Raw genomic sequence first — 16,098 nt, 5'->3', positions numbered from 1 at the left:
CCCCGGCCCCTGGGATATCTATTTTCAAAGGATGTGCTATCTCAAAAAAGATTTAGGAAGGTAAATATTTTGTCCTATAACAGTTTCCAAAAGAGATTAATCTAAAAATTTTCACTTTACTGTTTAGGAAAAAGATGTGATTACTCTCTATTCAAATCACTTACAGGCCACCTGCTGTGCCAGGTCCTGCCCTCAGGCACACCTGTAACCCCAGCTCTGGGAGGCTGAGAACAAGAGATCACCATGAGCCCCAGCTGTGTAGTGTAACCCTGTACCACACATATATTAAAAAAAAAAAAAAATCACAGAATCATACAATATCTCACACACACACACCCCTTTTTGTTGTTGTTCTTTTTAAAGTTTTCCCACCCCCCAAAGGGACTTTTTTTGGTCTTATTTTTACTATTTTTTTCCTTTTTTGGTACCAGGAATTGAACTCTGGGCCTCGCACTTGCTAGGCAGGTGCTGCGCCACTGAGCTACATCCCTGGCCTGGCTATTCTTTTTGAGACAAGGTCTCATTATGCATCTTAGGCTGGCCTGACAGTCCTACCTCAGCCTCCTGAGTGCTGGGACTTCAGATTTAGATAATCGGAAGATAATTAGTGTATCTTAAAATATATGTAAAAATATCACTATAAAAGGGCTGGCCAGAGAGCTCAGTGGACTAAAGCGCCTGCTTAGGCAGAGCGCAGAGGCTGGGGTTTGATCCATGTAGTGCTGTGCTGGCCCCACCTCTGGGGTGCACTGAGAGGGCAACTGAGACTGGGTGTGGTAGTGCGCACCTGTAATCCCAGCTCTTGGGACGATGAATACAGGAGGATCACTACTTCTGATCTACATAGTGAAACCTGTAGACCCTGTACTAAATACAAAAGAAAGAAAAAACAACAACAAAACACTGTAAAAGTAATGGTACAAAAAAAAAGCAATGGTATGAAACAATTCTTTCTAAGGCTTTATGGTACAAAAAGACCATATTCTAAATCAAAAAAATCAGTTTTATAAATTATAGACTCGGGTAGGGAGATAGTTTGGTGGTCTAAGCCCCTGCCTAGCAAGCACAATGATCTAAGTTTGATCCCTGGTCCTACAGTGCAGCCCCGAGCTAGACACTGAAACTGGGTGTGGTGGCCCATGCCTATAATCCTAGTGCTGGGGAGGCTGAGAAAGGAGGATTACTACAAGTCTGAGATGCATAGTGATACAACCTGCACCAAAGAAATACAAGATTAGGGCAAGCCAGATAGCTCAGTAGACTGAAGCACCTGCTTAGGTGGCTCAGCAAGGGAGTTCAATCCCAATACGCCATACAGGCCCCACCTGTGGGACATGCTGAGAGGGCGATTGAGACTGGGCGTAGTGGTACAAGCCTGAAATCCCAGCACAAACTCAACTGAAAATACAGTGAATCATTTCCTTAGTGGCTATCTTTTATTCTAGAAAAGATTAAAAACACTATGTAAAAATGATAAAGGTTATTATTGTGTAAAGCCCAGAGAATCAGTGTATTTATATCAAATTTAGGAATGGGCTTTGCTATTTATTGGAATAATTTATGTATTATCAAAAATTATTATCAAAATAGGTTTTAGGTTTTTTTTTTGGTTTTAGTTTTTAATGGTAATGAATTCCTTTCCAAATTACTAAGTTCTTTTTTTTCTTTTTTTTTTGGTGGAACTGGGGATTGAACTCAGACCCTTGCGCTTGCCAGGGAAGCACACATTCCACTGAGCCATCTCCCCAGCCCCATGAGTTCTTTTTTTCTGGGTTTTTGTTGGTTTTTTTTTTTTTTTTTTTTTTGAGATGGTATCTTCCTATGCTGAAAAGTCCAGTCTCAACAACCTTTCTGCCTCAGCTTTTCAACTGCCTGAGGCTACACCCATGCACAGCTAGACAAAGTGATTACTTAAGATGAAGGAGGTAAGAAAATTTTTCCTAAGTATGATGGTACATCTATGTAGTACCAGTTACTTGGCGCCTGAAATGGAAATATAACTTGAACCCAAGAGGTTAAGATCAGTCTGGACAGTATACTAAGATCTTGTCTCAAGAAAGCAAAAAGAAAGTTTTACTAATTTTGATGTGAACAGTTTAAAAAACTTTGGATTGCCCATTTACAACTTAGGGTTATTAATGTATTTAGGGAGGTATGCTTCTTGACACAATTTTGGCATCCTTTTATTTTGCTAGTAAATCACCCATTTAATCTATTTTGCAGCAGTTTATTATTCACATGCTAAAAAAGACACTTTTTTTCTTTTTTTTAGACACACTTTTTCTTTTTGAGACAAGAGGCTCAGTATGTAGTTTAGAATGGGCTTGAACTCATGATTCACCTTTGCCTCCCAAGGGATAGGATTATAGATGTGCACTATCATGCCTGACCTTTCATTTTTAATGAGATCAGAGGGGTGACTTTTTATATATCAAATGTGTTTTAAAAATTACCTGAACAAGAGCATAGAAGATCTTGAATATCTGTTTCTGGATGAGAACAGACTGATCTGACTGATCCGAAAGAAGCTGGATAAAACGATCCTTTAGAACTGGCAGAAAATGTTGCATTGCTGCTACCAAAGGACTCCGCTCCTCTGGTTTCTTATACCTATGGTCAGGAATATAAACTAATTCTGTAAGAATTTATTTCCACATTTATATATACATAAAAACTATCTGTTCACACAAATGTAAGTACTTTCCAATCAATTCAGGGGAAAATAAAACTGCTCTAGAACAAATTTACAAACAAAACAACTTGATTTTTTTTTTTTTTTTTGAAGAGAAGATCTCATTGTGTAGTTCAGACTGTCCAACTTGTAGAGGATCTTCCTGCCTCAGCCTCCTAAGTGCTGGAATTGCAGGCATGCACCATCACACCTAGCTGAACAAAACAACTTGAATAAAAGCCCAAATAACAAAATATCTAAGTCACTGAACATTTATTATGTAATGTTCAAGACACTTACTAGTATTTATTTTTACAGTTGAGAAAGCTGTGTCACTGAAATTAAATATTTTCCCATTTTATACACATGTAAGTATTAACCTTACACAGTTAGTAGCCAGCTCTGGGCTCGTTGTTTTTTTTTTTTTTTTTTTTTTTTGGCAGAACCAGGGATTGAACTCAGGCCCTTATTCTACTGAGCCATGTCCCCCTGAGCTCTGGGCTCTTAACCATTTAACTGTGCAATCTCTTTCTTTTTTTAGACAGGGTCTTTCTTCTTATGCAGTTCTGGCTGGCTTTAAACTCACTGTGTAGGCTGAGTGGCCTCAAGCTTGTAGCAAACCTCATGCCTTAGCTTCTGGTCCTGGGAAGTGTGCACTACCGCACTTGGCTAAACCAAGAAGTCTTTATTTATCTTATTTTATTTTTTGTATTTTAGTAAGAGTCTACAGGGTGTACAGGGACTCACTCCGTAGATGGGACTCATACTGATCTGTCTGTTTTCAGCCTCCTAAGAGCTGGGATTACACGCGCGTGCCACCTTGCCCAGTCTCAACTGCTATCTCAGCACACCCTGGAGGCAGGGCCAGCACAGCAGGCTGGGAGGTGAACCCTATGCCAGCTACTGCATTTGCCTAAGCAAGCGCTTTAGTGGGCTGAGCTATTTGGCTGGCCATTCAAGAAGTTTTTAATTGTGAATACTGACACAAATACAGAATGCTACAATGACCTGGCATGTTTTTTGTTGTTGTTGTTGTTGTTGTTGCACTGGGAATTGAACTGAGGACCTTGCACTTGCCAGGCAGGTGGTTGTGCCACTGAGTTATATCCTTAGTCCTGATCTGGCTTTTAGCAGGTGCAGCTGTTCAATAAATAAAACTAATTACATATTACCATCTTTAAGTAATTTATATGCCAAAAGCATTAAGATACAGCATTTATAAGAGAAAATATTTTGTCTAAAAGCATTATAAATTTCCCTGGTGGTACACGCCTGTAATCTCAGTACTTGGGAGGCTGATGCTGGAGGATCATCAGAAGTTTGAGGCCAATAAGGGCCTAAGTTAAGGCCAATGTTGCACTGGGAATTGAACTCAGGACCTTGCACTTGCCAGTGAGGTCTTGTCTCATAAACAAAATGTATTACACAAAAACAACATTGTAAACCAGAAGTTCTAGGGCCAGCGAGATAGCTGAGCAGACTAAGCACCTGCTTAGGCAAGCACAGGGACCCAGGTTCAATCCTTGGCACAATATGTCATGCCAGCCCTGGCCTTCTCCCTGGGCACACTGACCTGCCCACATATACCAGGTGTGTTGGCATATGTCTATAATCCCAGTGCTGGGGAGGCTGAAAACAGGATCACTAAGAGTCTAAGCTGCATAGTGAGACCCTATACCAAATACATACATTAAAAAAAAAAAAAAAAAAGTTCTAATATAAGCCACCTAGTGACAAAACATGATCATCGGTAGGCTTACCATCTTGATTTTTCCTACTTGGGATCAATAGTCACATATTTTACAGTACACAGAATGTGTTAAAAAAGAATGTATAGAATAACTGGACGATGCTACAGAATTCAATATAGAAATGTTACCAACATGTATTATGTGAACCTTTCCACCTTTCTAAAATCAAAACAAAAAAATTTTACTCCTATTTTATTCCAAGTGGGCTGGCCAAATAGCTCAGTGGATTAAAGCACCTGCAAGCAGGCGCAGGGGCTGGGGTTCGATCCCTGGGCCTGCCAGGCCGGATCTACCCCCAGAGCACCCTAAGATGGCAACTGAAACTAGGTGTGGTGGTGTAAGCCTATAAACCCAGCTCTTGAGGGGCTGTAAACAGGTGGACCACTAGGCAGTAGTAGTGAGACCCTGAACACCCTGTAGACCCTTCCCTAAAATACAGAAAAAAGGGACAAAAAATTAGTATTTCTATTTTATTCCAAGCATGGATAAAAAATTGCTGACCTGGGGCATTTCTACATTATATATTACCCATCACTTTAACAGTATTAGTGAAAGGCCTGCTTTTTATTTTCAATCAAATTTATAAATTCCAATTATGGAAACTAAAATTCCAGCTTCCATTATTGAGTCAACAGGCAGACTAGATTTGCAAATATAGGTCATAGAAATCAAAGTATTGTCACAACTTCCCCCTTCGTCACAACTTGTTTTTTGAAATATGTTTATTTTATCCTAATCTTATTCAAACTGTCTTTCAAAGCAGATCTCAGTTTTACTTAGTGCTATCTTTAAGAGAACATATATTTAAGGATTAAATATGTAAGTACATTTTAAAAAGATAACAGGGTAGATTCTTTTTAAAAGTATAATGTTTTTCCTGCTGGGGTGAGATGAGAACCAACATAAATTGTCAAGAATAAAAAATACCAAGGATCACAAATTCAAGCTATACCCCAAAGACTCAGTGAAATCCTGTCTCTAAAAAATAGGGATAGGAATATACCTCACTGCAAAAGCCCTGGGTTCAATCCCAAGGAAGAGAGAGAAGTGGGGAGGCACAGACATTCACAGACATTCAGAGCTAGGGAAGTCACTTAGCAGGACAGAATTTGCCCAGAATACATAAACCCCTAAGTTCGATCTCTAGCACAAAAAAGCAAGAAATGTTCACACTAATAATGACTGGTAAGGCTATTAACACAATCAATCAACATCACTGTAAGAAATTATACCTAACAAACATTTTTAAAGGATTATCCATACTTTTAAGTCAGTAAAACAATAGCAACTTACATAAAGAAAAAGCTATATATGCAATCTCCAATGTGCTTATACAAACTTTAATATCAACAAAATTCCCCTTTAATAATAAAGATCAGAATTCTGTTATGCAACTCTTTCCATTCATCCATCTGGGATGCTCATAGAGGGTTTCAATACTGACTCTTTGTTAGAATTTCTTCTTCTATCTCCCTTCATATATTACTATGCCAAGGCCATGAAAATTTCCAAAAGTATTAAAAGTGATAGTAATAAATGTCTACACTCACAAGGCTGCAATGTGTCAAACTGGTGATCCATACTAATAAATCCTTAAGTACTACTCTGTCTCATTTTGTCTTTAAGAAAAAAAAAAAAAAACCAAAATACCTAAAAGATCACATTCAAATTTCTGTTATTCAAAAACCTCTTCACAATGGTCCAAATTTACTACTCCAAACTATTATCCACAACCTCACCAGAAAATATGTATCAGTTAGTAACTGATGTCCTTATTATCCATTTAAAATGGCAGCTCATTTCCATCTGTTCTTTGTTTATACTACTCAGTGTGGTGTAACAAATGGCATACTTCCCTCTTCAAATATTTTTCCTATATCCCTTCAACAGACAAACATTTCTTGATGGTTTATTCTCTGAAGGTCACCAAATTCCAATTTCTTCATCAATTTGCTTAGAACTCCTTCTGTCCAAACAGATCCCTTGTGAATACCTTGTCCTCCACAATCAGACACCAGCAAAAAATTAACTGGAATCTAGTAGTGTAGCAATCTCCTATATCTCCCTCTCTCGTTATCTCCTGTATAATCATAGAACAAGACAGACTTGAACTCCTCAATGACAGTGACAGCTTAGTGTCATTCTCTCTGATTTCAGTCACTCACTTACCAGAACTACAACAACTGGCACTCTGACAGAGGTTGGAGCAAAGCTGGAACATTCCTTAGCAGGAAGATGGGTAGCTGGTGGGAACACAAGAAAACACCAGTACCAATGCTGTAAATGATATATTTTTCTCCTGCTAAGAACAGCAGTAGTAGTTCATCAGCTACTTTGAAACAGGACCAAAAAAAAGGTATCAGAGGCTAACTACAAGCCACAGAATAAGAGGGCTCACAATGTCATCTGTGTAGCTGTTAGAACTGGAATAAAGTCACCACCTGAGGAAGGTGGAGGAAGGAGGATCAAAATTTCAGTTCTGCCTTTGCAACTTAGGAAGACTGTTTCAAAATAAAAAATAAAAAGTCCTGGGAATGTAACTTAGTGGTAGTGGACCCCTGGATTTGAACTGTAATACCACACCAAAAAGTCTTTATACCTTCTTCATAACTTTCCATACCATACCATAAGGTACCTTACCAGTTTCATTACTGTCACCACATAATTAAAGGAAAATCTCTTCATCATATGGCTTAGTACCATACCTTAACTTCAAGATTTTTTTTTTTTCTGATCCCTAAATCCAGGTCTAAAATGATTCTTGGCCTAATCTTTCTTATGGAGACTAACTACTTACATACACTATAATCTCAAATACGAACAAATGCAATAAGAGAATATAAATCCCTCACACACATAGATTCAATAATATACAATTCAACATATTATTAAGAATTAGAGGGCCAGAGATACAGCTCAGTGTCACAGCACCTGTCTGGTAAGCACAAGGTCCTGAGTTCAACTGCAGATACAAAAAACAGAAAAAAGAAAAAACAGACAAACATGAAGTAGACACTGGTTCTTAAATTTAAAAAGAACCCAAATTAAGATTAAAAATTCATATAATAAAAAGCTCTAATGCTAAACGTACACTGATCACCTTCATATTTTTTTTTTTAAATACCAGGGATCGAACTCAGGACCTCCCGCTTGCCATGCAGGTGTTTAACCAACTGAGCTATCTCCCCAACCACATTTTTTTAAATTTTAAAACCTTATCCAAGGTTACTATCACGTGAGAAAGCTATCTTTACAGATAACTTTGTGAATATTTAAAGATAAATAGGGCATCAGTAGAAAACTGTATAATCAAACAAGAAATCAAGATAAAAAGTACTAAAAGATATTACTCTAATTTCATTATGCTAAATGTAATTTTACATGTTCAAATTGGTTTAAATTATTAAACTTTTTCTACTTCTCAAAACTTCAAAGGAATTGGGAGAGACACTTACTCATAATTTTTCACAAGCTGGTAAAGACAAAGGAGAATTCCTAGCCAACAAGCACTGTTATCAGACTGGAGATAAAAGCCAATCTTGTCCACAATGGCAGTCCAACGGCTGGGATAATCATGTTTGATGATATGATGAATACATGTAGTAAGCTGTACCCTGAAAGTCAAAACTAAATAGTTAAAGGGGAGGGGCTAGAGACTAAGCTAATCACCAATGAGCAAAGATTTTATCAAAAGGCCTGTGTGGTACTGAAGCCTCCATTAAAACTCCTTAAGTGATGGGGGTCAAAGAACTTCTGGGCCAGTAAATACAATGAGGTCTCTTTTGTTTTTTTGTGGAACTGGGGATTGAACTCAGTCCCTTGCGCTTGCCAGGGAAGCACTATTTCACTGAGCCATCTTCCCAGCCCAAAACTAAATAGTAAACAGGCATAAATACAGTCCCAGGGCTAGAAATGTAGTTCAGGCTCCAATGCCTGACTAGTAAGTGCAAGACCTTGAGTTGGATTCCTGGTATGGGGGGTGGAGGAGAGAGGGAGGAAAGCACTTTTGAAAAGAAATAGAGGAACCAGGGATATAGCTCGGTGGCACAAGTGCCTCCCGGCAAGCACAAGGCTGTGTTCAACTCCTGATACCAAACAATAACACAGCATACAATAGCATAGCATGGCATGGCATAGCACAACAACATATAAAAAAGAATATAGCAGGGCCAGCCAGATAGCTCAGAAGACTAAAGTGCCTACTTAGGCAGATGCAGGGACTAGGGTTCGATCCCCAGCCTGCCATGCTGTCCCTGCCCCTGTGGCACACTGAGACTGAGACTGGGCATGGTGGTGTATGCCTGTAATTCCAGTGCTTGGGAGGCTGAAAACAGGAAAACCACTAAGAGTATGAGCTGTGTAGTGAGACCCTGTCCTAAATACATTAAAAAAACAAACAAACAAACAAACAAAAAAACAGTGGGGCTGGCATAGGGACCAGGTTCTATCCCCAGCACCACATGCTGAGCCAGTCCCACCACCCAGGGACCCTGACCCTGTAAAGGAGTCCAGGTGTAGTGGTGTACCCCTATAATCCCAGCCCTGGGGAGGATGAAAACAAGAGGGTTACTAGGAGTCCAAGTTGTGTAGTGAGACCCTGTACCAAACACATTGAAAAGAGAAAAGGAAACTACATTTAACAATGGATACACTTTTAAAATCTACATACCTGATGAGCTCAGGAGAGTGGATAATAGCTTCTACAATATTTTCTCGAATGCAATGTCTATCTTCCTCTGGTATAGTATAAGGAGATATATCCCCTGGTGTTGTTTCCCGATCAGGCCAATATTGTGTTATCATGTTTTTCAAATAGATAACACCTAAAATATAATCAGTTTGACAAAAGAATGTTCATTCTGAAAGCTCTGTGATATCAACTATTTCTTTCAGGGGCTGGGAGATAGCTCAGCATTCTAAGCACCTGCCTGGCAAGCATAAGGACCCAAGTTCAATCCCCAGTACAGTCTGAACTGCATAGCAAGACCTTGTAACAAAAACAAAACAAAACTTATTTCTTTTTTTTTTTTTTTGCGGAACCGGGGATTGAACTCAGCCCCTTGTGCTTGCCAGGGAAGCACTTATTCCACTGAGCCATCTCCCCGGCGACAAAACTTACTTCTTTCAGATTCCTGTTTCTCAGCCTTGTTTTGTAAAGCACACACTAAATTCAATTATTTCAAATTAACACAAAACACAAATTTATAGTTATGGCTATCACCCTCAAAAATCACTAAACACATAACCTAAAAGAACTCTGCAAAATAAATACACTGCAAAACTTAAAAAATTTTGTATCATCTTGATTCATAACACTGTTTTGTTGAGGCAGAGTTTCACTATGCAGTTCAGGCTGTCTTTGAATTCATGGCCATTGTCCTACCTCAGCCTCCCATGTACTGGGATTACTGATGTACACCGCCATGCTCAGCCTTATGTTTTTATTGGAAAGGTACATCAACTTAATCAAATTGGTTTTATAAACAAAACCTAAAAACAAAACTATCTCACACTAAAAGTTTTTACAATTAAGTAGTTTTTACAACACAAAGGTAAACAGCATTCATTATAGAAAATCATGTCTTGGGGCCGGGGAGAGCGCTCAGTGGAATAAGCGCTTCCCTGGCAAGCGCAAGGGCCTGAGTTCAATCCCCGGTTCAGCCACAAAAAAAACTTAAAAAAAAAACTTAAAAAAAAAAAAAAAAAAAAAAAAAGAAAATCGTGTCTTAAGGGTTCCTAAATCTATTAGTTTTTAGTATTACAATTTTACAGCACTCAAATGTTATATTGGGCTGGAGCTGTGGCTTAGTGGCAGAATTCTTGCCTCATATGCACAAAGCCCTGGGTTCAATCCCCAGCATCACTTCCTGTGTTCCAGATTTATAAATTACTATTTTCTGTCAGCTACCATACTGCTACCTTGGCACACTAAGACAAAGTTACCAAACTGATGACATAACAAAAATCTACACTGCTAAAAAGGTTTTAAATTTTAAACCTAGGGCCAACCAGACAGCTCAGCAGACTAAAACACCTGCATAGGCAGAACACAGTGGCCGGGATTTGATCCCCTGTGTGTATGCTGGCCCTGCTCCTGGGGAGTAATGAGACAGGGATTAAGACTGGGTGTGGTTACGCCCACCTGTAATCCCAGCACGTGCAAGACTGAAAACAGGAAAATCACTATGAGTCTGATTTGTGTAGTGAGACCCTGTAGATCCTGTACTAAATACATTAAAAATAAATAAAATAAATTAAATTTTAAAGGGGCCGGGGAGATGGCTCAGTGTAATAAGCGCTTCCCTGGCAAGCGCAAGGGACTGAGTTCAATCCCCGGTTCTGCAAGATCGGAAGAGCGAAAAGAATTAAATTTTAAATCTAGCTCTCTTGGCACAGATAACAAAAGTTTGGGATGTGATCCAAAGGGATTTTTTTTCTTTTTTTGGTGGTACCGGGGATTGAACTCAGGACCTTGTGCTTGCCAGGCAAGTGCTTATTCTATTGACCTATCTCCTGGGCCCCGGTAATTATTAAAAATGTATTAATTCCTAAATTCTATAAAATGCAGGTTCTTCTCTGATTGTAATTCAATCATTTTTTTCTTTCTTCCTTCTTCCCTTTTTTTTAAATTGGCAGGACTGAAGACTAACTACAGAGTCTTGCACATGCTAAAGTGCTTTACCAACTGAGCTACACTCAGCCCTTTCTTTTTTCATTTTTACAATAGGGCTTCCCGAGCTGGGCTTTGTGGCGAACACTTATAATCCCAGCACAAAGGAAGATTGCTGGGAGGTCAAGGCCAGCCGTGGCTACTAATTGAGCTCAAGACCACTCTGAACTACATAGTAAAGCCCTGTCTCAAAAAGACAGAAACACTGGACGTGGTGGCGCATGCCTGTAGTCCCAGCTACTCAGGAGGCTGAGGTGGGAGGATCGCTTGAGTCCAGGAGTTCTGGCCTGCAGCGCGCTATGCCGATCCAGTGTCCGCAACTAAGTTCAGCATCAATATGGTGACCTCGCGGGAGCGGGGGATCACCAGGTTGCCTAAGGAGGGGTGAACTGGCCTAGGTCGGAAACAGAGCAGGTCAAAAAGACAGAAACAAAAACCAAGCAGGATCTCCCTAAATTGCCCAGGCTGTCCTCAAGGTACAACCCTTGTATCTCAGCCTTCCAAACTGCTTGCACCACCATTCCCAGCTTTAAGGGTGTTACCTAAAGTTATGCATCCATCTGAACAAGGATGATTTACAGAACAAGTATTTATATACTTGTAGTTTACTTTATCTTGAAAATTAAATTAGTACCCCCACCTTACAGTAATTTAAAAGCACTAGCATTAAAATACCCTTCAACAAAAGTGGAAGCTGGGCGTGGTGGCAGAAGCCTATAACCGCAACACTGCAGAGGCTGAGTTAAGATGATCACCCCAACCCCAAGGCCACCCTGGGCTACACAGTGAGTTCGAGGCCAGTCTAAACTGCATAGGGCAACTCTGTCTCAAAAAGGCCAAAATAAATAAATATACAAACAAATAAAAAGAAAATTAAGATAAAACTCGGGGCCAGGAACATAGTTTAGTAGTACAGCACCTGCCAGGCCAGCACGAGGGCCTGCGTTTGACTCCTGGTATCCCTCAAAAGTTAACTCCATATATAAGACTAACATATTCCAGTTTACTACTGCTGCTGCTACTACTACTAGTACTACCACTACTACTACAACGTAATTTTGTCACCAGGCATGGTAGTGCATGCCTGTAATCCCTGTACTAGTAGGCTGATACAGGAGGATACTTAGAAGTTTGAGACCAGTCTGGGCTACAAAGTGAGCTCAAGGCCAGCTTCAACTGCATAGTGAGACTGTCTCAAAAAGACAAAAAAAAAAAAAAAAAAAAAAAAAAAAAAAAAAAAAAAAAAGGCCAGGTGAGATGGCACAGTGGGCTAAGCACCTGAGACCCAGATTCAATCCCCAGCACCACATGCAGCTCTGACCCTGATCCTGAGCACAGCAGGCACTGAGACCAGGCGTGGTGGTACACACCTGTGATCCCAAGGCTAGGAAGGCTGAAAACAGGAGTATCACCAGGAGTCTGAGCTGCATAGTGAGACAACTGTACCAAATATATTTTTAAAAAGATGAAAACATTTAAATACAAATAACTGACTACTTCCTATTGAATTACAAATGAAAATAAATTATTGCTGACTTTAATCCAGTAAAATTGGGGCCAGGGAGATGGCTCAGTAGCCTGAGTTCAATCCCCGGTTCCGGGGGGAAAAAAAATCCAGTAAAATTACTGTATTGTATTGATATGATACAAAAATATTCCCATTATGCTAATTATAAAAAAGTTAGCCCACACTGGCCTCAACTTGAGTGATCCTCCTGCCTCAACATCAAAAATGCTGGGATTTACAGGTTGCCCTTACACATCACATCACTATGCCTGGCTGAGAATATTTAAGACCTCAATAAAACTTATCCTTTTTATTTCTTTTGTTTTTCTCTTTGCGTGTGTATGTCGGAACTGGAACTCAGGACCTTGCTCTTGCCAGGCAGGCACTGTACCACTGAATTATACCCCTGGCCTCCCAATTTCAAAATCCAGTATGAAATTATTCCCATAATTTCTGTCACATACTGTCAAGATATTTACTGTTTGTTCAAAACACTGAATGCAAATGGGTTCTGGGAAACAAATCATTGCAAATCTATCCCAAAGTAGTTCTGCTATTCAATTTACAAACTTTTCAAATAATACCTTTATATGCATACAAGAAAATAATTCAGGATACTTGCCTGCCTGTCTTACAGGTAAATCCAGTTGTTCTGACATAGTAATCTGGAGCAGGGTTGAAACAAAATTCAGAGACTTGTGTGCCTACAAACAAACAAACAAAGACATTTTAAATTTTTCTTCTAAATAAATAAGAATGCTTGAAAACAGATCTGGGCTGGCCAGATAGCTCAGTGGACTAAAGCGCCTGCTTAGGTAGAGTCCAGCCACCAGGGTTGGATCCCTGGCATGCTGTTACGGCCCCAACCTTGGAGCAAGCTGAGAATGGGCATGGTTGTCCACCTGTAATCTCAGCCCTTGGGAGGCTGCAAATAGGAGAATCACTGAGTCTGATCTGTGCAGTGAGACCTTGTACTAAATACATTAAATAAATACATAAATAACTGAATAACAGATCCATAAAACTTCAATATTCTTTTTGTGTGTGTGTGTGTGTGTGTGTGTGTGTGTGTGTGTGTGTGGAACTGGGGATTGAACTCAGACCCTTGTGCTTGCCAGGGAAGCGCTTTTTCCACTGAGCCATATCCCCGGCCCCAAAACTTCAATATTCTTCCATTGCTTGGTTTACACAGTCTTTGTAGCTTGGTTCCAGCCTTATTTTCTAACACTGTCCTATATTGAACTTGAATAATTTACACAGTTCCATTTGCCTGTACTTCCCATTTTTCCTAACTAGGACTATACTAGTGGTAGCTCAGAAACAGTACCTTCTTTACAACCTAGTTTTCCTTTCCAGTAATAATTTCCTCATGTACATATTTTGTGGAACAGCTAGATGCTTACTAATCAATAAAAGTGCATAGCAAGGTGTGCTTTCCAGGGTGCTAATGTTTACCTCCTGATATGGTTGCTACTGGTTGTGTTCTGTTATGAAAACTGCCTGTACTCTAATAATCACACAATACGTTTCAATAAAATGAAGTCAATGCCTTCAATAGAATACAGTTACCACTAGGGTATGGCAGAAACTGTTCCCTACACATTCTCTATTTTCCAAATTTTTATGGACCTGGATCACTTCAACAATACAAAAATTGAGGGCTGACCATATAGCTCAGCAGATTAATATGCCTGCTTAGGCAGACACAGGGACCAGGTTCTATCCCAAGTGTGCTATGCTGGCCCGGCCGTGGGGCATGCTGTGATGGCTATTGAGATTGAGCACATGGCTACTGAGACTGGGTGTAGTGGGCATGCCTGTAATCCAGTGCTTGGGAGGCTGAAAAACAGGAAGGATCTCTAGAAGTCTTATCTGTGTAGTAAGACCCTATAGATCCTGTACTAAATACACACACACTAAATGTTTTTTGTGTAATGATCATGTAGGGAGTGGTGGCTCTCAAATGGGTTAATTTGATCTTAGCAAAAGAAGCTCTAGTTTATAGACTTCCCCTCCCTTGTTAAGAGGTTGTTACTCCTTCAATCCTTCCCCATCCTTGTTAAGACATTGTAAATGCAGGGAAACAGAATTAGAAAGAATCCCACTGCCATGGAAAACAAGCGTGGAGGACCACCTGAGCAGCTCTCCTTGAAAGAAGAGCGACTGTCTCTATTTTGACTGAGCCTGACCTATTCTCTCGCATTGTTCTGTACAGAGTTGACTAGGACTTCTGTTTATCCTTCATTCGGCCTTAAACAATGTATATTGGTCTAGCTGGCTAGGACTTCTGTTTATCCTTCAATTGGCCTTAAGCAATGTGTACTGGTCTAGCTGAGGTGCTGGTGATAGTCTTTGAAGGCGGTGTGCGTGTTTCCCTGGTAACCTACACCTGCAGCTCTTTAATGTGCGTTTGGTCGAGACAGAAGAGCTAATATTCTGCACTGCCAGCTGAGATCGAGCCTCAAGATAGAGGCTATGACTTCCTGGGGCTTAAAAGACTACATCAAAGCTAAAGCAACAGACCCTCCAAAACATTAGATACTATCTCATTAGCATAAAACAGATTACTGTTTCTGCATATCTTCTCTGCATATGGCAGAAGTAAATGTAGGCCACCCACCTAGCTCAGTTCACTGTAGTCACCTACTTCCCACAATTCTTGGTTATTCTTCCTCAAGTCACTCCTTCACTGAATAAAAACCGGGTGAGGCCCTGGGTCACTCTCTTGGTTCCGGAAAGCCATCTTCGTGGCTGGACTTAGGGCCCCTTGGCTCCCCAATAATTACAAATATGTTTTAGTGTCTTTACTTTTGCTGTGGGTTGCACTGGGAGTGGTAGATCGGTATTAACTTGATAGGATTCCAATAATGTAACTGTGGGATTACAAATATTGGCTTCTTGGACCGAGACAAGGACCTGGAAGTGCTTCTGATCTGTAAGGACTGGGGAAGCAAGCTCGAACGCTAGTGAGACATTTAAGATCTGTAATGCTGGCCAGATACTTAAGATCTGTAAGCCAGGAAGGGTCCGATGTCTGGCTTCATCACTAAAAAAATTTTTTTCTCCAAATTTTTGGTCTGACATGGAAATAATCTTGCCATTTCAATTCCTGAATTCATTGTATTTGTTTTCATGTTATAAAAGAAATGAAAATGTTCTGGGTGTGGTAGCAATACCAGCATTGAGGGTGAGGCAAGAAGATCACTTCAAGGCCAGCCTGAACTACATAGTGGGACCCTTTATCAAAAAACAAAAAGGGGGGCTGGGGAAATGGCTCAGTAGAATAAGCGCTTGCCTGGCAAGTGCAAGGGTCTGAGTTCAATCCCTGGTTCTGCCCCACCCCCCCAAAAAAGGGGGGGGTGGGCAAGATAGCTCAGTGGTCTAAAGCACCTGTTCAGGCATGTGCAGGGACAAGGACCTTGGTTTGAGCCCTGGCCATGCCCCAGCAGCCCTGCCCCCAAGGCAGGCTGAACCAGCCACCAAAAAAAAAAAAAAAAGT

The 16,098-nt window shown here is 40.2% G+C and overlaps 1 protein-coding gene across 1 annotated transcript in view; it reads right to left on the bottom strand.

Moving 5' to 3' along the window:
* Ipo7 (importin 7) overlaps positions 1-16,098 on the bottom strand; it is an 80,126-nt gene that overhangs the window by 40,219 nt on the left and 23,809 nt on the right. The window contains exons 2-5 of the mRNA XM_023719322.1: positions 13,222-13,303; positions 9,092-9,245; positions 7,878-8,036; positions 2,454-2,610 (exon numbers count right to left, since the gene is read on the bottom strand). Coding sequence (XP_023575090.1) covers positions 2,454-2,610; positions 7,878-8,036; positions 9,092-9,245; positions 13,222-13,303 — 552 coding nt within the window. The remainder of the gene's footprint in view (positions 1-2,453; positions 2,611-7,877; positions 8,037-9,091; positions 9,246-13,221; positions 13,304-16,098) is intronic.

The sequence above is a fragment of the Octodon degus genome, unplaced genomic scaffold (genome assembly GCF_000260255.1).
Source record: "Octodon degus isolate 3935 unplaced genomic scaffold, OctDeg1.0 scaffold00067, whole genome shotgun sequence".
NCBI lineage: Eukaryota > Metazoa > Chordata > Mammalia > Rodentia > Octodontidae > Octodon > Octodon degus.
This window is presented reverse-complemented; position numbering and strand designations above follow the sequence as displayed.